The sequence below is a fragment of the Cucumis melo genome, chromosome 5 (genome assembly GCF_025177605.1).
Source record: "Cucumis melo cultivar AY chromosome 5, USDA_Cmelo_AY_1.0, whole genome shotgun sequence".
NCBI lineage: Eukaryota > Viridiplantae > Streptophyta > Magnoliopsida > Cucurbitales > Cucurbitaceae > Cucumis > Cucumis melo.
The window spans coordinates 26,816,705-26,841,056 of record NC_066861.1 but is presented as its reverse complement, the minus strand read 5'-3'; the positions used below and the strand labels follow the sequence as shown (position 1 = coordinate 26,841,056).

Here is a 24,352-nt window from a genome sequence, read left to right as displayed (position 1 = left end):
GACCATGTTTTTATGACTAATTTGGATAACTCTTTTGACCATTATTTTATGTTAAAGTACCTCATAGGCTAAGCTTCTAAGCACATATCCTATATTTCATGACTTTGGGTTACTATTTTAATAATTTTTTTTCAAAAGCAAAGCCATCTATATTCCTATCATAATGTATTTGATAAGGGATAACTATTTTGTTTCTTATTTTTTGTTTTTGAAAAATTAAGTTTATAAATACTACAACTTTCATTTATCGTTGTTTAAAAAGGAAAAAAAAGAAAAAACTTCTTTAGTTTCTAAAATTTGATGAATACGTGTGTTAGATCCATTTTTATATTGATATATTCCATAAAATCATGACTTCGATATTTCGAACCTCGACAATTACTCCTACATCTAGCCATAAATATTAAAAAAAAAAAAAAAGAGTACAAGAACTCAATTAGCGCAAAAAGAAATATTATTCCTAAAAGAAAAACACCACTTTGTTTGGAGTTCAGTTTTCAAAGTTGTGAAGACTCTAATCAGTTAAAACAAATGTCAAACTATCTAAAATTAAAACAACTAACAAATAATGATAGGCTTCTATCGACTTCTATTAATAATAAACTTAAATCAATTTCTATCACTAACAAACACCAATAAACTTCTATTCGTTTCCATATATATATATTTGTGAAGACACGAGATGAATTTAATATATCTTTTATTTTTTTTTTCAATAAATACACACATTATACTCGTGCAATTTTAAATTATAAACTTAACTGCAGCATCAAACTCATTGAATATACTCTTAAACAAATAAACAATATTCAACTTTTAAAAATAATAATAATCATATTTAATATATCACATTGTTCTTGAGATATATATTATAATAGCAAATGACAAACTAAAAGAAATATTTGCAAAAGCATGAGGTTCCTCTCTGTAATTATCTCTATGATATATTTAATTCTATAGTTTTGATGTTTTATGTTAATATACTCAAAATAATATCAAACAACATCTTTTTTTGTTATATTATAAAAAGTTAACATATAATATAATAAAAGTACTAATCTAATATTAGTTATTCAATTATTTGAAAGTAATAAAATGTAACGACCCAACTCTTTATACTAAGCTGAGGTCGTTACTAAAACGGAACGATGACAAGAGACACTTTTTTTGAAACGAGGGAAGAATAAATTTTCATTAAAAACGGAATATTAAAACACTGAAACATAAACGCGGAAGCAAAACTGAGTCCCCATATGGCATGTCACGGATCCTTCTCTGTCGCTCGCCAGCTTTCCTCTACCTTTACCTTCGCCTGAAATGTTAAACATAGAAAGAGTGAGTATAAACATATACTCAGTAAGGGACCTACTACTAGTCCCGCTAGGTGTCTGTTAACTTCCCATTAGAGTCCTGAAAATGGTACCCAATCTCTGGCACGTTCCCGAACACGTGCAACATGCGCTCCCGTAGGAACGAAAATCTGGTCTTCGGTGTCCCGAGGGAGCACCTAGGACATGCTGGTCTGTAGTGAACCCGGGGGTAACACTAAGACAATCGGGATGCGAGGACCCCGTCGAATCACTCGAATCATATCTATATCCATGCTAGACTGGCGTCCCGTCGAACCACACAGTCCTAAATAGGTGGTGATCCCGAAGGACACCCATGCAGGTACGACTCTAATAGACAAAGTTAACAGAACACCCTATCCATAGCATGTAGCATAACATAACATCATAACATGGCATGAGTATTAATCTTAACGTCCTTAATCATGTGATTAATATATCATGCATTAACAATCATCAACATCAATCTATCAGTCCTTAACATAACATCAGTCATCATCATCAACCATCAACATAATAATCTCAGTCATCATCATCAACATCAACTATCATCATCAATCATCAACATAATAATCTCAGTCATCATCATCAACATCAACTGTCATCATAAATCATCAACATCAATACAATGACAGTCATTATCAGTAGCATCAAGTTATGCATTTTAGCTACCATCAATGCATAATCATAATTACATGCGGTCTCTTAAATTCAGTTCGAAGGTCTAGTAGGAGAATCTCTTACCTGAAGATTTTAGCCAAACAAGGTACTCCCTAGTTGACAGTAAAAATTCTCCAATTAACTTGATCCTAATCATAAAAGGAAAACTTAGTATCTTAATTAAATGAAATTAGCAATTGGCTAACATCCAAAAATTCTCTCAAATTAATTAACTTTCTAAAAAAAGGGTTGAAACCAATTCAACCTTGATTGGGAAAAATCCAAGATTTAGATCTTAAAAGTTTAGCCAATTGAACCTTTTACAGAAAACCCAAATAGATCCAAAATTAAATTAATAAAATATTAATTTAATTTTATTTGCTTACCAAGGTTACTCAAATGGAGGTCGAAAAATCCTCTTAATTCATCACTTTAAATCCTCAAGCTTCCAAAGAGACCAATCTTAACTTTAACTGAAGCGGCGACAGCAGAGGGTTATCTTAGAGAAGAAGATAAAGAACCTTTTTCTTTTTCCTTTAATTCCATCTTAAGCATTCCAATGCTATTTATAGACCCAAATAATAACAATAATAATTATTATTATTATTTCCTTTTCCTTTTCCTTTTAGGATATATATATATATAATACCAGAAAAATATACATATATCTTTATTCCCATTATCTTTCCTAAATCAATGCCTTAATCTTAGGCATTTATAACCATTAGTAATAATAATAATACTTCTTTATTATTATTATTTTTCTCTCACCAAAATCTACAATAAATATATATTTATTTAAACCATTATTCTCTCTTATAAATATATATCTTTTTCGTCCAATCAAAATCAATCATCTCTCTCTTCATGAATTATTTTCTTTTCCAAATAAATATAATTATATTCCATAATATAATTAACTACACTTTTCCAAATTATTAATTAAATATATATATCCATATATATATATATACTCAATTAATTACAATTCCACCAAAACTAACTTTTCCCTCCAAAATCTCAAATTAACTTAAGTCCTCAATTAATTTAATCAATCAAATCTTTTCTAATAAATCACTTATAACTTCCAACATGAATTATCTTAACTCAACCATAACAACTTCACTCCATAAACAATATTTATCTTTCTACAGAATAATTAATTATCATCCACAATAATTAATTATTATTTACCTTTCTTTCAAAATAATTAATTATCTTCCACAATAATTAATTATTATTTATCTTCTCCAAAAATAATTAATTATCTTCCACAATAATTAATTATTATTTATCTTTCTCCAAAAATAATTATTAATTATCTTCCACAATAATTAATTATTATTTATCTTTCTCCAAAATAATTATTAATTATCTTCCACAATAATTAATTATTATTTATCTTTCTCCAAAATAATTATCCTTTTACAAATAATTATATTTTCCCAAAATATAATTATTTTACTTTTTCTCCCTTACCAAATATCTTTTCTCCAAAATACAATTACCTTTTCCTTAAATAGTTATATTTTAACAAATATAAATATCTTTTCCTTTAACATAATAATCATATGTATATAACTTTCAACATGAATTATCTTAACCCAACCATAGCAACTCCACTCCATAATCAAGATTTATCTTTCTACAGAATAATTAATTATTTCCCACAATAATTAATTATTATTTATCTTCCTCCAAAATAATTAATTATCTTCTACAATAATTAATTATTATTTATCTTTCTCCAAAATAATTAATTATCTTCCACAATAATTAATTATTATTTATCTTCTCCAAAGTAATTAATTATCCTTTTACAAATAATTATATTTTCCCAAAATATAATTATTTTACTTTTTCTCCTTTAATAAATATCCTTTCCCCAAAATACAACTATCTTTTCCTTAAATAATTATATTTCAACAAATATAATTATCTTTTCCTTTAACATAATAATTATATATATATTTCCACATATACATATAATTATTGAATCTCTAACAAACTTTCCACCCGACAATTTAATTAAATAACCTCCATAATTATTTAATTAAATTCAACTCTAACAACACTAAAAATCCACAACTTTACTTAATCTTCTTAACCTACCATTTAATAAAAACTCAACAAACACCACGTGTCAAAACCTCTAATTAATTAAATATTCATCCAAGAAATATTTAATTAATTTTAATTCCCACATAAATCAAATAATTCTCATTAAATGGATTCAAAATAACGCCCAATAAATTAAATCTAGATAAACAAAATTAAGATAACTGACTCCAAAATTATCTAAATTTTTGGGGCGTTACATAAAATCTTTGTTTATTAATAATTTAAATTCACATGTGAAACTTTTTTTTAAAAAAAAATTTGTCAACATCATCATTTTATTTATTGTAATTTGGCACAACATTTAAACTCAATAATTTTTAGGTCAACTTCTTTAAAACTTTCGATCTTATCTAACAATAATTAACACACCACATTATAAAATTGTTCTTCTAGTTATCTTGTATTGATTGAACAAAATTTAATTCAGTCCTTTTTTTCTTCCCATCAGTTCAACCATTTAATAATATTGAAGTTGTAGATTTGTCTCTCGAGGACGGATACTTAGTCATCTTATTTGACACGTTGAAGATTATTTTAACATGAGTTTTAAGATACCCCTTTATCTCTTTGTAATAAAGTATGATATTGTGTACAATTCACTTTTAAGCATCTATCGACTTTGGTGGTTTTGTTTTTTTGTTTCATCCGAAAATTGATACACCTTTTTCATGAAAAAAAGATGATTTTCTTTTGGTGAATTCTAAGAAGTACAGAAATCATTTACATAACACATTATTTCAATTAATTGAAAAGAATTAATGAGTAAATTATTAAAAATAAATATAAGCACAGTTCCCTTGGTTTAAGAAAGAAAAAAAAAACTTCTTTAAAAAGTAATTATATGATATTTAAAATTAAAAAAGTAGTTTTAAAGAAAATTTGATTTCTAGAAAATATTTTTGTAATTTAAAATGTTAAATAATTGTTTAAAAATAAAAGTATGAAGTTATTCGACTGATTTTTTAAATATATTTTTATAAACTTGAATACTAAAAAGGTATCTTTTGAAAACTCAAAAACTAAAGTAGGTTTATTTTTATAAACATAAGAACTAAAAAAAGTTACATCGTTTAAACTTAGAGACCCCACGTTCTTTAAAACTTGGAAACTAAAAATGTAATTTTCTCTAAATAATATTACAACTTTTACAAAAATAATAGTATTTTTTGAAACAATTGAAAAATTTCAAAGGTATTTATTTTGAAAAGATTTAAAAGATACTTTTACAAATAGCAAAATATTGATACTATTTAAATTTTCCAGAATTATAACCGAAATGAATTAAGTCCAAATAATAATAATAATAATAATAATAATAATAATAACAATAATTTAACCTATAACTTTATTATTATTATTATTATTATTACTCTTTTCATAAAGAAAACGTGTGGGGGAAAAACCATTTATTTTTCTCATAATTTGAACATTATACATACATGGATGTGATGTGAAAAGTATGGGAACACATTAATTCTTAGACATCTCAACAAATTAAAGATTTTGACCCAAATATTTCCCTCTATTTCCATTAGTTTTATCCAACATGATGAATAGAGAAAAAACAAAAAGTTTGATAAAATATGAATTTTAATTTTTAGTAATATTTTTTCTACATAGTGTAAATAATTTTTTTTTTTTTGAAATTTTTTATATTATTTAATCATTGTTTGCCATATTAACAAACATTTGTTCTTGCTTTTGTTATTGTCTTTTTTTTTTTTTTTAGTTTGATGGTTGTGTAATAAAGAAAACCATGTCAATTACCATCGCTCACTTCCAAATTTTGATTAAACCTTTTCAAAATTTTGGAAAACTTGTAAAAATAATCTGTAGTTAGAATTCATATTATATTTTTAAACTTTCAAAATTAAAAATTAAACCCTCAAACTTAATACAAAATTTAAAATTGGACTTCCAAACTTATATTACTGTATAAATAGTACTAATTAATATACACATATATATAAAAGTTTGATGATTCGATTTTTATCATTTGTAGGTTCAATTTTAATATTTTTAAAGGTTTAGAGTCCCAATTACTGAAAGTTAAATAGTGTAATTGTAATTACCACCTGTACCATACGTTAGGTGTGGTTTGTGTAATTTATCCTAAAATTATTACGTGTGAGCAATAAAAAACAAGGGAAATTGCATCGAATGACAAAAAATTTAGAAAAAACCAATTCATAACACATCTTTTTTGTATATTGCGAATATGATAAATCTAACAAGTATTTAATGATATTGTACGAATATCAAAAGATTATTCACTTTTAAATTTGCTACTTTTACAATTTAGAAAATACAGTAACATATGTTCTATTATCATAAATTTTTTTTTGCTACTTTTGCCATCGTCACGATTCCTAAAAAAGAAAAAAAAAGCCAAAGGAAGTAGAAATGAAGAATAGGTGGACATTGATGGAAGCAACCAACCAACTTAAATGTACTCTCAAAAGAAAATAGTCAAATAATATATCCTTCACCATTCACCACCCAACAATATTATTATTTAATAAAATATATGATTGGTTAATTAATAAGTTCGACCATATATATATATATATATATATATATATATATATATATATAGTTATTTAACTAACACATAAAATACTTTATTTTTAAACTTTAAATATATATGTAATCAAAATTTAAAATTTCAACATTTGTATACATGAGGTACGTTTAATTTAGCTGTAAACATTTTTTTAAAGAAAAAAAAAACAAACTAAACGTGTTTCATTTCATTTTCTTGTAAACTCATTAGTTTTTTTCTTCGGTACACGTAAGTAGAATATTCAACTAGCCAAGTTTTGAAAACAAAAATAATTTCTAAAGGAGTATTTTCAAATGTAGTAAAATGATAGACGTTGATAAATGTCCGAGTCTATAATTATTAGATAATAAAAAAATTTGTTATATTTATAAATATTTTAAATAGTTTTTTCATTTAAAACAAATTTCCTTCTTAAAATTTACTCTTTCTTTTATTTTCAAAATTTGACTTAATTTTTTATAACAAAGTGGTAGAATACGAATAACAATACCAAAAAAATTAGGGATAAAAGGATATTTGATAGAACGAGGTTCCATCAATTTCAAAATCAATTAGAAATTAGAGAAGTAGTTCATATAATCTTATAAGAAGTGTGAGTTGATCCTCATAGTTTTTCCAACGTGGGATTTTCAACGTTTCAAGAAAAGGAATGTTTACAAACTTAATTTTGAAAAACCAAATTGTGACTAAATAAGGCTTAAGTTATATATATATATATATAAGATATTTTTATGAATAACAAAAAAAATTAAATAAATAATAGAAAATGGATAGATTTTACTATGTTATGTTATGTTTTGTAAATAGTTTTTCTTTTTACACAAGCATGAAAAGAAATTTTTTTTTATAGATAAGCTAAGTATGTATATCTGATCATCTTGTTAAGGTGCATACCATATATATATAATTAATTAATTAATATGTCTTTCTAAACCCAAATTTACGAGACATTTGAGAGAGAGAAACACGAAACCTACTTCATTGAAAAAGCTTTTAATAATTAAGAAAAATGACGATAATGATGAGAAGAAAAAAACAGCCATATTTTTGGGTATTAAATCCCAAAGCCTTTGTTGGGTTTTAGAACATGTTCTGAAAGAAAAAATCCTCTCTTCTTAAAGATAATAACAACATGTTGATTGGAAGCATTGTTGGAGCCATCTCTGGATTGAAACATGGAGGGAAGAAAATCCATGGAACTGTGGTCTTAATGAGAGACAATGTCTTAGACTTCAATGATTTCGGTTCCACTGTTCTTGATAATCTTCATGAGCTTTTAGGTGGTGGCGTTTCTCTTCAACTCGTTAGCGCTCAACATGGTGACCCTTGTGAGTTCTTACTTTTTCGGTCTTTGATGTTTCTTCGTTTTGATTTTTGACGAACTTTTAAATAAAACTATTTATGCGTAGTAGATCTGGTGATCAATAAAATCTTTCAAATGAAACTAAGTTAATTCGGACACTCGTAAATACAACAAAAAGTTAACAAGTTGTATATATATATATACATACATAGATACTGCAAAACTACTGATGAAGGATCCCAATGCATGTTGAATTATGCATGCAAGGTTTGCAATATTTGTTTTGAGAAAACTCTTGGAGAAGTGTCTATTTTTGTTTTTCTAATGAATCACAGATTAAGGATGAAAGATTGAAAGACACACTCAGATCATATGTCTCAACTAGCTAGGGTTGACATATCTTTAACGTACACCATCTTCTTTTATGATAAGTTACCCTATATTTCTTTTTCATGTACTTATTTTGTTTTTTTGTTTTCATATTTTTAAAAAATCTCTATTTTTTTCTTTATCTGAGACCTTATTTGGTAACCATTTCATTTTTGTTTTTTGAAAATTAAGTCTGTTTTCTTTGATCTTACAGTAGTTTGCATCTTTCTTAAATACAATGATTGAATTTTTAGTGAATTTAAAAACAAAACAAATTCCTTTAGTTTTCAAAATTTATAATTAGGTTGGTTTCTTAACAAAAACTATGCAAAGCCTTTGAGAGAACCAATTTGTTTTGTTTTTTTTGATTTGGTATGTAAAAAAAAAAACAGCAAAAGAATTTCAAGGGAAAGTGGGAGAAGCAGCATATTTAGAGAATTGGATTGGGAATACAATACTTCCAATATTTGCTGGAGAAACAGCCTTTAGTATTACATTTGATTGGGATGAAGAAATAGGAATTCCAGGTGCTTTCTTCATAACTAATCAACACTTCAGTGAATTCTTTCTCAAATCTCTCACTCTTGACGATGTTCCTGGCCATGGAAGAATCCACTTTGATTGCAATTCTTGGGTTTATCCTGCCGATAAATACCAAACCCCTCGTATTTTCTTCGCCAATCAGGTAAATTTCATCGTAATATTAATCAAAACGTTATAGAAATTATATTGTCTAGCTATAGGCGTTGCATCATCATAACTCATTATTTCCAAGTCGAGTAAGATGTTATATGTTAAGGCGACGTAAAGTTGGGCATGTTTAATCTTGTAAATTTTTTTGTATTTTGATAAAAAGAAGAACATATATAAGGTATTGTTTTGAAATTCTATATATATATATGTATATAGTTTTTTTAGTATTTTTTATTTAAGAATTAAAAAGAGAAGAGAAAGTTGGTTGTGTGCTCATCAACTATGTAGTAATTTATATTTTAGTGACCTATCAAGTTGCTGTCATGATGATTAAATATCATAAAATGGTTTAAGTCAATTGGTTTGTATGATTAATATGAAATAATTAAGAATAATCCCTAGCTAATAATTAGGGTTTGTATTATTTGGGATATATAATTACTATTTGGAAATAGGACTTTGTCCTTGCCCTTTGACCATGGAATTAATTAAGATGATGAAAGCAATTTGCAAAATTAAGTGCTTAATTAGTTTTGAAGTACTTTATTTAATTAAAAAATAATTAAAGAGTCAGAGACTCAAGAGTTGCTTAAACTACAGATAAACATGTAATTAAGTCCCTTTCAAAACTATATTAGCCAGGGGAAGATTAACTCATCAATCTTTAAAATAAGGAGGAAAAAAATTGAAGTCTTTCTAAAAAAAAAGAAAAGAAAAAGTCTTCAAACACTAACGAAAAATAATTAAATATTCGATCTTTCATATTTTTATATTTTTAAACAAAAACCTAAGTTGATAAGTACATCACCGTCACGTATCTTTTAAAGATTTTGAGGTCGAGATAATTTACAAGATGATGCTTTTTATAAGTTGACCATAGATCAAATTTGTTTTTAGATTCGAAAATCCATTTAGGTAATTTTATGAGGGGCTTAAAAGTAGGATTAAATCTCAAAATCGGTCTATTTATTTATTTATTTGTTTTTTGATGTGTGATCTTATCCTTTTTGATTTATATATGTGTGTTTTAATTAGTTAAGCTATGTTCGGATAAACCTTAACAAAGCTTTTTAATACATAGGCATACCTTCCCAATGAAATGCCAAAGCCACTTGTGAAGTATAGGGTAGATGAATTACTGAACCTTAGGGGAAATGGAAAAGGAGAGAGAAAGGAATGGGATAGAATATATGATTACGATGTATACAATGATATCGGCGATCCAGATAGCAATTTGGACCTCAGTCGTCCTGTACTTGGAGGTTCATCAAAATATCCTTATCCTCGTAGAGGAAGAACCGGAAGACCACCTTCCAAAAAAGGTAAATTTCATTTTTATTTATTTTTTAAAAAAACCACGACTTAATTAATACTAATTAGTAAAATGGATCAAAATATTTATAAACATAGTAAACTATCACTGTGATGTAGATGGCAACATTTTGCCTATATGTTTTGGAAAATATTTTCAAAAACCAAACATAGACGTAGAAAACTCAAACATTATAGATGTAAACATAACTTAAATGCGGCCACATGCAAGCGAAGGTACAACCAAAACATATGCTCTTTATCAAGAGGGTAGGATAGATGTCTATATTTTTGACCTAAATATGTAGCAATATAAAAATTTCAACTTTTAATTTATGTTAGGAATGATATAACATATATATCTCAACTAGTTGAGTTATATATAGACATTAAGAGTAGAAAGGATTGAGATAATCATTTGTTGACTGTAGTTTGAACGAACATTAATTATCGTGGCAGATCCGAAAAGTGAAAGTAGATTAGCAAGTTCAAGTAAAGCAACAGATGTGTATGTTCCAAGAGATGAAAGATTTGGCCATTTGAAGATGTCAGATTTTCTTGCATATGGTTTAAAATCAATATCAAGATCAATAAAACCAAAGTTGGAAGATCTGTTTGATAGCACACCAGGGGAATTTGATGACTTTAATGATGTGTTTGATCTTTATGAGAAAGGTTTGCCTGTCCCAAGAACTTTGCTTCAAGGTATCACTGAAAATATTCCGGCTCCTTTGCTTAAAGAAATCTTTAGAACAGATGGTGAAAGATTTCTTAGATTCCCTACTCCTCAACTTATTCATGGTACATTCTTTTTTTTTTTTTTCCGTTGATTTTAATTCTTACGACAAAATAGAGATTAGTTTCTTTTCTTGTTTCTCGTTTGTGTTCTTAATTATTTTTTTTTATGTGCTGAATTTTTTGAGTTTGAATAATATATAGAGGACAAAACTGCATGGAGTACTGATGAAGAATTTGCAAGAGAAATGTTAGCTGGAGTTAACCCAGTAGTCATTGCTCGTCTTCAAGTAATTTTTCTTTTAATATATAATTTTAGTCTATCTACGTACTTTCGATGATTATAACATTAAATTTAGTTCCTAGCCAGAACTAATTTATGTTGATGATTTTCTAAATTAATTAACCTTTAAACTAGGGTAATTATTTTAAATAACAAAAACACTGCTTAAAATATAGCAAAATGTTATTGTTTATCAACGATAAACATTGATATATATATTTATTAGTCTCAGTGAAATTTTGTTATATTTATAAATAAGTTGACTCATTTTTTCTTTATATTTGAAACAATCAAATCTTTTTAATCTATCAACTTTTAAATTAAAAAAAATTGAAAAGAAATTCATATATTTGTATTTTCTTTCATGAAATTATTATCAATATTATTTAATCGATTTCATAAAAATATATGATTTACTAAAAGGAAATTGTTTTTAAATGGACAAAAGTTAATAAAAATATTTACAAAATATAATAAAATATGATGATCAAATAGATAGATACAAATAGTAGTTTATCACAGTCTATAAATCGATAAACTAAAATATTTTATAAATATTTTAATTCATTTTGCTATATTTAAAATAACGCCCTTAGACAAATACAATATACAGGAATTTCCACCTAAAAGCACATTGGACCCTAACATTTATGGTGATCAAACAAGCAAAATAACTGAAGAACACATACAAGATGGCTTAGATGGACTCACTGTGGATGAGGTAAATAACTAAGAAAAATTAGAGCTTAATTAATTAATTTTCTTAATAACAAGTTTTGTTTATTTTTATTTTATTTTTTTGATAGGCACTTGAGAAGAAGAAGCTATACATATTGAATCACCATGATTCATTGATACCATATCTCAGAAGAATAAACACAACTCCAACAAAAACTTATGCTACAAGAACAGTTTTGTTCTTGAAAAATGATGGGACTTTAAAGCCTTTGGCAATTGAATTAAGCTTACCGCATCCCCAAGGAGATGAATTTGGAGTGATTAGCAAAGTGATTTTGCCTTCTAACACAGGAATTGATGCCTCAATTTGGCAACTTGCTAAAGCTTATGTTACTGTTAATGATACTGGCTACCATCAACTCATTAGCCATTGGTAAAATTCATTTCTTACTGATCAACTAATTTTTTTAATAAACTCACACACAAACACATTTATATATCTCTAATTAACAAAGTTGAATAATGATTTGTATTAGGTTGAATACTCATGCAACAATTGAACCATTTGTGATAGCAACAAACAGACAATTGAGTGTTGTTCATCCAATTCACAAACTGCTTCTTCCTCATTTTAGAGATACGATGAACATTAATGCTTTAGCAAGACAGTCTCTAATTAATGCTGATGGGATTATTGAAACAACACATTATCCATCTAAGTATTCCATGGAGATGTCTTCTTTTGTTTATAAAACTAATTGGGTCTTCCCTCAACAAGCTCTCCCTGCTGATCTAATCAAAAGGTAATCATTATATACTTATATGCTTAATTTTGAAGACGAAAAACCAAATAGTTATAAAACGAGATATATGCTTAAGAAATGAAAAGTTTGCTTGATTTTAAACTATGGCCAGAGCAAGAGATTGCAAAAATCAATCAATAGTTTCTGTTCATTTCTCATTCATTCATTGACATTCAAATCTTGGATTAATTTTGTTAAAGAGGAGTTGCAATAGAGGATTCAAACTCTCCCCATGGACTTCAACTCCTAATAGAAGATTATCCATATGCTGTTGATGGTCTTGAGATTTGGTCAGCAATCAAAACATGGGTACAAGATTATTGTTCTTTCTACTACAAAGATGATCAAACACTACACAAGGACACCGAGCTCCAATCATGGTGGAAAGAGCTTCGTGAGAAAGGCCATGCAGACAAGAAAGATGAACCATGGTGGCCGAGAATGGACTCCCTTCAAGACTTAGTCGAAACATGTACAATCATTATATGGATCTCTTCAGCTCTTCATGCTGCAGTTAACTTTGGACAATATCCTTACGGTGGCTTTGCTCCCAACCGTCCATCGACCAGTCGTCGATTCCTACCTGAAAGTGGTACTTCTGACTACAAAGAACTCGAGTCAAACCCTGAGAAGGCGTTCTTGAGAACAATCACTTCACAATTGCAAGTCCTTGTGGGGGTGTCAGTTATTGAGATTTTGTCAAGACATTCTTCAGATGAAGTGTATTTAGGGCAAAGAAGTAACCCTGAGTGGACTTTGGATAAGGAAGCTTTGGAAGCATTTGAGAAGTTTGGGGAAAAGTTGGGTGAAATTGAAAGGAAAATTGCTATGAGAAATAAAGATCCTCAATTGAAAAATAGAGTTGGGCCTGTGGATATGCCATATACTTTGTTGTTTCCTACAAGTTCTGAAGGCCTCACAGGCAGAGGAATTCCTAATAGCATTTCCATTTAAATGAAACCTTAGGTTTCATTATTTCAGTAAGGTTTCATTATTTCAATTTATCCGAGTGACAAACATTATAAGTTGTAGAATATACTTCTTGATACATCTTAGTATATGCATCTTTTTGCAGCTCACTTCAACCTTAAGAAATTGTCGTTAGACAATTGAGTGAGTTGTACAAAAACAAGTACAATCTAAGATGTCCCAAAACCAAGTGCTTTCTAAGCAAGGTATGTATGGTTTGTCCCAAAACCAAGTGCTTTCTAAGCAAGGTATGTATGGTTTGAATGGGTTAGATGGGTTATGATTTATTGTTTTATGTGTATTTTTATTGATGAATAATCTTATGGAATGATTGGTGTTTCAATAAACCATGGTTTAATTGCTTCTTTAATATTGCCATACACCAATATTATTACGTGTTATTCAAGAGAGAAGAACAATAAATATATGTACATACAAAGATTTGGTTGCTATCAGAAGATTGATTTGTAAAGACTAATGTTATGATGGACATTGGATATTATTAAACCAACTATTTGAAATGTCAAGAAAGAAAATATTCCTTGTAAGGGGGAGGAGGTTAAAAGAGGACCTAAAATTCCCTCGAGAGTATACCTATAATTCTTCGCACATCTTGACTTACTTAAAAGAGGCAACTTAATTACAAGGGAAATTTCTCTCTTCATCAATCCCATTTTTAAGCACATCGAGCTAGAAGCGGACATCCATCGTATCCATATTGGTTAAAGTGAAATCCAATAGGCTTTCCAGAAAAAGAAATGATAAACATTAAAAACGTCTCTTAAAGAGACTGCCTACAACCCCCCCTCCTCCTCCCTAGGGAATCGACTTTGCTTAAAATTTATACCATTGACGATCATGTTCATCAACAGAGCACCAAAGATTATGCTGTTGTCTTCAATTGTGGAGAAGTAGAAGTAGTTGCATAAACAGGATGCAGAACGTGCCCATCCTTTGGTATAACGTGCACCCACTTACGTCCGCTCAGCTTGTGCTTTTCGAACTTGACATTGCCTTCTTTAAGGGCAAAAAGAGTGTGATCCTTCCCTATTCCCACATAATCTCCAGGATGAAACCGAGTGCCCCGTTGACGAACAATAATGTTACCGGGAATAACTCTCTGTATCCAGAAGGAATAACTCTCCGTAAATAAGTTCACAACAAAACCGCTTCGATAAATAGAAATTTCAGTGCAAGTTTATGACAATGTGATTTTTGTTTGTCCTGCCACTCACCTCCCCACCAAATTTCTTTACACCAAGATTCTTGGGTTTTGAGTCTCGTCCATTTTTAGTCGATCCAGCTGTCTTTTTGGTAGCCCAACGTCTGAATAATAAGTTTAATCCAGCAGTAGCTCCATCTGAGATTAGATTAAACAAACAATGTAATCACTATGAAGACAAATTAGCATGATAAGTACAACATGTTTGTACAACATGTTCTAGATGAACCATTCTTACCACTAAAACTGCTATATACAGGAACATTGGTCACCAAATCCTTGACATTCAGTCGCTTGCAAAATGTGGTCGCAATATTAAGCATGGTTGTATACGTACTTTATCCTGAAAATGCGTCACAAGACACTTAACACATGAAAACATAGTTCAACAAGATCAAATGCACAACTTCCAATATAGATCTACTATATTACATAATCTAGTTCCAGAAGCGATCTGCATATTCTAATAACAGGCCATGGCCAACTATTAATATCTTATGAAAAACTTTGTGACAAACCTCCAACAACTTTTTCAAAAGGTTGAATCTTTTAAATCCTTCATGGTTAACAACTCAAATTCAAGAAACAGACTTGGATATTGTAAATCAACGTGAAAGTGTCAAAAAGATATCCATTCAAATGCTTCAACCAATGCCTAGCGAAAGCACGTAACAATTTATATAATAAAATTAAAGAAGAAAAAAATTGCTTAACAAACAAGTAATGAATAAATAATTATTAAATCCATAAGAGTAATAATCCAAAGAGTATGCAATTTGAATTGAATATGTAACTAACTTATTTGAACAGGAGTTGTTCTATAGGTTGTAGAATTGTGTCCTTGAGTTCTAAAAGTTATTAGAATTGATTATATATAAAGAGAGTGGGAAGAGAGGAACATAGACAATTGTTTTGTGGCTGTAAGCTTGACTGTTGAGTAAGAATAATATTTGGACAATATTCTAGTTGTTTGGGTTCTATCATACAATACTCACTAGCATTATTAGTTCTATTTATTTTCTTTTCTTTTTTCAATGGAAAACACTATTAATTATTCTGTAACAACAAAATTGAAGCATTTCAAAAATCAAAAGTACTTGGGCCACATTTGATAACCATTTTGTTTTTTTTTTCAAAATGGGGCCTTATGTCCATGACAGTGGACTTAGAAAAAAATTCCATGGCAGTGGAAATCAAGACTGAACTTATAGAAGTTAATAATCAGCTCAACACTACAGGGGGTTCTTACTTCCTTTCAAGAAGTGGATCTTACACTAAGCAAAAAGTAGCCCTAAGCTGACTAGAAAAGACACCTAGCAGTCACCAGTTAGAGGAAAAATAAGTTTTCTACACAGGTTTTCTACACAGTTGAAGTTTTAAAAAACTCATAGAGCATCATCAAACATAACCTAACCCGACGGAGTTCCAAGACTTTTTTGAAAATTGATCTTTTATGATAGCCTCAATGAAACTTAAATTTGCATTGAAGAAAGAAATGCCAAATCCGACAATGACAACAAACCTATCAGTTATCACTTATCAGTCTTATTCAGTTTGCAAGTAAGATTGCAGCTAGAGTGCATTTAAAAGTACTCAAGTCCATCCTCATTCCTCCTTTACACTAATATGGAATTTCAATCAACCTTGATAACGATAGGCAAATACTAGAGACCTTCCCCATTGCTAACAAATCTATTGATGAACGGAAATTGAAGGAAAAGAAGAGAATAATTAAACTTGATCATAGAGATGACTTTTGACATAGTCAACAGGGACTTCCCTGATTCTAATCTAAATGTAAAGGTTTTGGTGAGAAATGAATCCAAACCCATGTATCTGTACAATTTTCCGTTAGCATTAATGGAAAAACCAAAAAAATCATGATCTCCATAGACCTTAATCAAGGTTTTGGTGAAAATATTTATTTTAAAAAATGTTTCTAGATTTGAAAACTAAAAAGTGTGATGTGAGATAGAGATACGATGACAGTGATACATTAATCTCTAAAAAACTAGGATAGAAATGTAATCTACTAAAAAGAAAAAAAAAAGCTTCGTGTTGATTGTTAAGATGCTAATTTAGTTGAACATATTTCTAAATCTAACTTAAATTTAATATTAACTTACAAATTGAAGTTGAAACAAATAAGTTATGGAAATTAAAACAGAAATGAAAAGACAAACCTTGAATGCCGAATGGTTAGGTGGTGGTGTGGTTCGTGAATCGCCGAATGATGAAGGAGGACGGTGGTGGTGGCCGTTCGTGAATCGCAGATGAGAAGATGAAGAAGGCCGCCGATGGTTAGGGTTTTTTAATTTTTAATTTTTTTTTTTGATAGGTGGCAAGTGGGCTTCTACAATGGGCTGGGCTATGGGCTGAGAATTAAGAGGAAATTATGTAGCCCATTAAAAAAAAGAAAGGGGAATTGCAGCCCAATGCTATAAGAACTGTAACGACCCAACTCCTTATACTGAATCGAAGTCGTTACTAAATATAGAACAAGTGGTTTAAGTCAAAAATTTATTAAAAACGCATAAGGTTTAAGAAATTTTATTTATGAAAATTTAAACAAGGTAGTTATGCAAAAAGGTGTAATGCGTTCTAAAGTCCTACTCGGGCCCTATCTACATAAAAAGATGATAAGTAATGAAAAGTACTCAAACTCAAATACGAAAATCTGAAATAAAGATAAGCGGAAGCAGTAGTCCCTATGGCCTTCCACGGTCTCACTTCGGGTCGCTCGCCAGCTTGCCCTTGCCCGAACACGTGCAACATGCGCTCCCGTAGGAACGTAACTCTGGTCTTCGGTGCCCCTGGGGACACCTAGGACAGTCGGGATGCGAGGACCCCGTCGAGTCACTCGAGTCATATCTATATCCATGCTAGACCGGTGTCCCGTCGGACCACACAGTCCTCAATAGGTGGTGATCCCGAAGGACACCCATGCAGGTACGACTTTAACAGATTAAGCTAACAGGTACCCTCATCGCAGTATACATACACATGGCATCAGCATATAACATATCATATAAATCATCTCTACACTCTCCGTCTCGACATTCGTCGTATAGTCATAGCAGCTCTCGCCACACATGACAGGCCATAGTATAACCATATCGCCATTTGCCTCATACTAACATTTATTTCAGGCATCGTACTGTCTAATCCTTAACATGAAAAATTGGAGCATACATAGTCTCATACTGCTAAACATGAAGCTAGTAGTAGGATCTCTTACCTGGAGATTTATTTGTCGAGTCCTAACCGCGAGGCAGTACGCTTCCCAAGCGACGAGGTCCTAACTGTTTAATATGCCAAAATTCGTAATTAGGTCGCCAACGACTAACGGTTCAAGACTCATTTGAAATAACTTACCCTAGAGAGAGGTTGCAGTGCTCGAGCCCCTACTGAAGAAATCCCGCGCTGCAGCAATTACTTGGTCCAAGACGTCCCTTAAGGAAAATAACTTAATTTAGTCCCAAATTAATTTAATTAGCGTCCGAAGCACGGAGTCTTACTGAGAAATGCCACATTAATTAATTAAATTACCAAAATTTAGGTGGATGGAGCCAAATTAGTCTTGGCGGCTCGGCTGGAAGAGGACAGGGACCGGCTCGGCTTGGCGCAGGCGCGGCTCGGCTCGGTACAGGGATCTACGCGTGCGGCTCGGCTTGCAACAGGAATTCACGCGTGCGGCTCGGCTTGCAACAAGAGGGAGACGCGGCTCGGCTACGCGGAGGCGCGCGGTGCGGCTTCACACGCGGGCGCGGCTCACACGCGGATTCGGCTTCGGGTTCGGGCGCGCGGGTGTGGAGCGGCTCCGGGTTCGGGTTCTCGGCTGGAGGCACGCTCGGCGTTGGCGGCTGGGCTTCAGTCGATGCGACGGCGCGACGGCTGACGAACGTTCCGGCTGCGCTGCGTCGGATCTACGCGGCGCGGCGTGGCTGGCTGCTCTTCCTCAGATCGACGCGGCGCGGCGAGTTCGGCTGCAGACACGGCGCTCGGCTGCGCGGATCGGCTTGATCGATTCTTCCGACGCGGCTGGAAGCTCGGCGACGGCTCGGTTTCGACTTGCAGACGCGCGGCTGATTGGCTTCGGCTGTCTCGGCGAGTTCCGGCTTCGGTTTGTAGATGCGGCGCGGCTGGGAGGGTGGTTCGGCTCTACTACGGCCGGCTCCGAGGTTTGTGTTTGAAGCTGGCGGCGGCGTGCGGCGGCGGCGCGGAGAGTGGCGGCGGCTAGGGTTTTTCTTTTTGGGGAGATGAGGAGTCTCACGTCTCCCAATGCCTCCTTTTTAAAAGAATTTTAAAATAATAAAATAATAAAAGAAATCCATAAACCCTCTTTTCTCTCTCTTCAATTAAACCACCCCTTGACCCTTTCCAAGGCAAATAATTAATTTGCTAATCCATTAATTAGATTATTTCACCCCTAACTTCAATAATAAAAAAAGAAACCCAACTTTAGTTTAATAAGGGCTTCCCCCAATTATTTCCAACAAAAATAAAGGTAAAAAAAAAAATAATACTTATTATCTTAAGCAAAATAAGGATTCCCAACCTTAATTACTCAAGAAAATCAAAATGGTAAGGTTCTTCCAATAAATTTAAAATTTCCATAACCACACTTAATATCAATGACAATGGACAAAACTAAAAAGAAATATCGAATTGTTGGGCGTTACAAAGAACAAATTAGAAAATAAATAAAATATAAGGTAATTTTCATATAACAAAACACCAAACTATTTACGGTCCGTGTAACAAAGTCCACGAAGTTAGTCATTTTTTAAATATTTCAACTTTGTCCTTCGGTCTTTCTTCTCTTCCTTGCTGTGAACATTTTTATCGTTCTTCTCCTCTATGTGATTTCTTTATTTCAATTGTTTTTCTTCTTTTTATTTTCGCTGCAATTTCTTTTCATCGTTTTTATTATTTTCCTTTTCTTTTTTTTTAGTTGCGATTTCTTTCCATCGTCTTTCTTCTTTTCCTCTTCTTTTTTACATTGTTTAAAATTGGGTAACCAAATCTAAACGACCATGTACAAAAAATAGCAAAATCTAAAAAAATAGTATGTAAAGAATCTTGAAAAAAATCATTTAGATTGGAGTGGCCAATTGTAAACGATCGTGTAAAAAAAATTATCATATAGCCAAATCTAAATGATCGTGTGCCAAAAGAATTAAAAAAAAAAAATCGTTTAGCCAAATCGAAACAATCGTGTAAACAAATCTAAACAATAGTGTAAAAAAAGATAAACGATCGTGTAGCAAAAAAAAATGTTTAGCAAAATCTAAACGATCGTGTACCAAATTTTGAAAAAAGAAATCGTTTAGATTTGGATCCAAATCTAAACATTCGTGTAACCAAATTTAAACGTAACCAAATTAAACGATCGTGTAACAAAATTAAACGATAGCTAGAATTGAAAAAATAAATTGTAGTCATCTCTAAACAACCAAGTCTAAACGATCATGTACCAAATAATAGTAAAATCTAAACGATCGTGTACCTAATATATTACGGACACGTTGTTGACAGCGTGGTTAATGAGGTATTTTTGGTATTTTCCATGGTGGACCTGTGAGTTTTTTCTGTTTTCAGAATTGTTCTACACAGTGTAAATACTTTGCCGCGCTTTGTTATATTTTTTAAAAGACCCTTAAAATCTATAGCAAAAGAGAACAATATTTGCAAAAATGATCATTTTTACCGGTCATATGGTAAAGTTTTTAAAATAACAATTTTTTTTTTCAGTTTCCTTCCTCTCATGCTATCAATGATGACCTCTATTACTGACATCGTGTCTAATATGCCAATATGTTTTTCATGAATTTATCACCAATAACTATTGAACTTTGAATTTCTAAATGATATAAATGTTCATAGAATAACATGAAATCAATAGTTTATTTCAACAAAAGTTGCAACTATATTAATTTGATTTGTACCATTAGCGATGGCAGCTATCATATTAATAATATATCATTAGTGATTTAAAGATATGCTGATCTGATCTCTCTTCTTTGTCATTTATGCTAAAAAAGAACAATCATAATATCACTTTACATTAGTCTTTTCCAATTTTTATGCTATATATACGATTATTTTATCTTATATTATATATGTTATTATTTTAGGCTTTTTTTTTTTTTTTTTACCATCTATGCAACTAACCCTATTATATATCCAAATTAAAATAAAATTGATTAAACTACTAGCATAATATTTTTTATCCAATTCACATTTTCCAAAACATTATTGTAACTTAAAGCCAAAATCTAAAAGTCAATCTGCCTTTTTGTATTATTCACATGTGGCATAGACTTGTATTCACATATAATAAATTAATGTATTAGAAAAATCCAAAATGAAGTGTCACTTTTCATATTTTGCTAATTGATGGGGACATTGTAACCCTAAATCTCTCAACAAATAAATCTAAAGAAGAAACCATCTATAAATATATGCTTTTGTTTTGGTAAATGATTATATTAATTATTGTTATTGTGTGATGAAAGTTGGAAAAGGTAAAGTAAACAAAACTATTATATATTATCCTCTAGAAGGGTTGGTGCCACATGTAATTCCAAGGAAAAGTAAAATATTACAAATTCACACTATTAGTTTCAAACCATCAAAAGTAAAATTAATTTTGAAAGACTAAATTTAAAATTGATTAAAGATAAAAGAAATGATATTTAAAAGTTAAAAGATTAAAATTGAATAGATATTGAAGTACATGGCCAAAGTAATATATATTGTATTATTGCATTAGTTGTTTTGATATTATGTGTACAATGATTATACGATTACACAAAAAGTGTTATTGTAATATGAATTGCATTTTTAAAAATAATAATTAAGTATATAAAAATATTTAAAAACTTATAAATATAATAAAATAATTAATGATACTCTTTTATCGATAGACTCTATTGTTGACTTCAAGTGAGATATGATCATATATTACTAATAAGCTTTGAGATATGGTATATATCTATATATTCTTTTGACATTATTGTAATATGTTAGTTAATACTTTGAATCTATTTGTTATATTTATCACCCATGAAGCACAAACACGAGTATAAATATGTCATACGGATATTATCAGATACAATCAGAAACAACGATTTGCTAATTTATGAAAAACTAAGATATAGGTATGTCTAAGAATACGTAGTTCTTATATATATATATATATATATATATATATATATATATAAAATAAAGATTGCAATTTACAAATGTATAAGATATCGTCTTTAATTTAATCCTTCAAGAACGAAAGAGGTTGAGTTTATGGAAGAATTTGATGATTAACCTTAGAGGGATACACAACAGATGAAGGAAAAAAAATGATTTTAGGATATATCTCTTTTTTATTTTTTTTAATGTTTTAAATATTTATTTTTCATTTGGTTCGCAAGTAATAATAATATTAATTTTATGAAATTAAGTGAGCTAAGAGTTTAGGATTAAAACTAATCCAAACATATATATAAAAGATTAATTGACATATCCCCGCGTATTTCACTACAAGAAAATTGCTATTTAGTGACAAATTTTTAGTCACGTAACAAATTTTTGTCGGTAAAAGTCATTTATAGCGACGCAAAAAAAATATGTCACAAAAGATTATTATTAGCGACATATTTTAAATTTGCATCACTAAAAGAATTAGCAACACGATAATAATGTCACTAAAAGTGTGATACCTTTAGCAACAAAAATAGATGTTGCTAAAAGTCTAAAAAATTTCACCACTTCATCTCCCTCCTCTTTTTTTTCATTAAATAATTTTAATTAAAAAAACCCTTCCCCCTACCCTATTCTCAACCCGAAAAGCTTCCATCTCCACTCCTCTCCTCCACGGTCGAACTACACACGAACTAAGCGACCGACGACGAATCTGCACGACAACGTATCTCCACGATGATGACGGCGCTTCTACACCCGCACGACGACCACGAATCTGCACAGGCCGAACGAATCAACGACGAACGCGACGGCCACGACGAACGCGACGACCATAACGAACGCGACGGCCACAGACGCGATAGCCACGACGAACTAACCAGGCCGAACGGACGGTCGACGATGCAGCGAACCAGGCCGAGCGAACCACGACGTCGAATCTGCACAAACCACCCGATGGCCAACTACACGAATCACTTCGACGGCCAAGTAGTGAGATTCCGGTAAGATTCTTCATTTTTAAAATTTTTAGGGCAGTGTATTTGGATTTTGATTTGTTGAATATTTATTCTCTTAATTAGTTTTAAGATTGAGTTTTATCCTTGTAGTGTTTGCATAGTCTTGATTAATGTTTAGATTTAAGTAATGTCATGTTGAATATATTTTTGTTTTGTTAATTAGATTTAAGTAATGTCTCGTTGAATATTTGTTTTGTTATTGTGTTTTTACTTCTAGGAATGAAGTTGTGAGTTTAGATTGTTGTTAATAGAACAACAACAATATAATTTTTATTGACTTGATACGAAGATCTTGATTTTAGGTTTTGGGAGTTGTTGTTTTGATTGCTCTTTCTCTTTGTAAGTGTAATTGTTGTTCTTTCGAATGTGTGATTGTATACTTTATTATTAAGCAATTTACATATGGCTTTAATTCTAACACATGGATTTATAACTTAGGTACTTTAAGTGTTGTATTTATTATGGATCGGAGTTGGATAAATTTAAAAGATCGAGCTTCTAGTGAATATTTTGATGGTGTTGCTAACTTTATCAAAATTGCAATTAATCAATCAGATATTATTTTTTATGTAATAAAATTCTTTTACTGGCGCTTTCAATAACGTCGCAAAAGCATTGATTTTTATAAAAAAAACTGTACGACTTTTTAGTGGCACACTTCAATACGTCGCAAAAGCTATTTGTAACGGTCCCAAAGTAACCTTCAGCAACAGTACAATTTGTCACTAAAACATCAACTTTAGTGACATGTTCAAAACGTCACTATAGAAAATAAATAGTGACACAAATCATGTTACTAAAAGTAAGCCTTTAGTAACGCACAAACGTCACTAAAAGTTCATCTTTTGCGGCGCGAACACTTGCGTCGCTAAAGCTTTAACCGACACGGAATCTGCGACAATCCTAGTGACGAAGGCCTTTTCGTCGCTAAAACTATTAGTGACGCGTTGTCAATCTTCAGTGACGCTTTCTATGCGCCACTGAAAATGGAATTTCTTGTAGTGTTTAAAATTAAAAAAAAGTAAGTCAGATACTCCATTTCACATATTTAACACTGATATGCCACGTATTTGAATG

The 24,352-nt window shown here is 30.6% G+C and overlaps 2 protein-coding genes across 2 annotated transcripts; one reads left to right on the top strand and one right to left on the bottom strand.

Moving 5' to 3' along the window:
- The first annotated feature begins 7,775 nt into the window (after nucleotides 1-7,775).
- Nucleotides 7,776-14,184, top strand: LOC103494874 (probable linoleate 9S-lipoxygenase 5). Its single transcript, XM_051084709.1, has 10 exons — nucleotides 7,776-8,021; nucleotides 8,758-9,050; nucleotides 10,140-10,380; nucleotides 10,829-11,170; nucleotides 11,309-11,394; nucleotides 12,001-12,108; nucleotides 12,194-12,498; nucleotides 12,602-12,868; nucleotides 13,069-14,043; nucleotides 14,086-14,184. Exons 1-9 carry the CDS (start codon nucleotides 7,826-7,828, stop codon nucleotides 13,820-13,822), a joined length of 2,592 nt encoding a protein of 863 aa, XP_050940666.1. The 5' UTR covers nucleotides 7,776-7,825; the 3' UTR covers nucleotides 13,823-14,043; nucleotides 14,086-14,184.
- Nucleotides 14,185-14,297: 113 nt separating this feature from the next.
- On the bottom strand, nucleotides 14,298-17,411 carry LOC107991330 (uncharacterized). Its single transcript, XM_017046174.2, has 4 exons — nucleotides 17,243-17,411; nucleotides 15,298-15,402; nucleotides 15,073-15,197; nucleotides 14,298-14,957 (listed from the first exon to the last, which is right to left on the bottom strand). Exons 2-4 carry the CDS (start codon nucleotides 15,380-15,382, stop codon nucleotides 14,721-14,723), a joined length of 447 nt encoding a protein of 148 aa, XP_016901663.1. The 5' UTR covers nucleotides 15,383-15,402; nucleotides 17,243-17,411; the 3' UTR covers nucleotides 14,298-14,720.
- Between the last annotated feature and the right edge of the window lie 6,941 nt (nucleotides 17,412-24,352).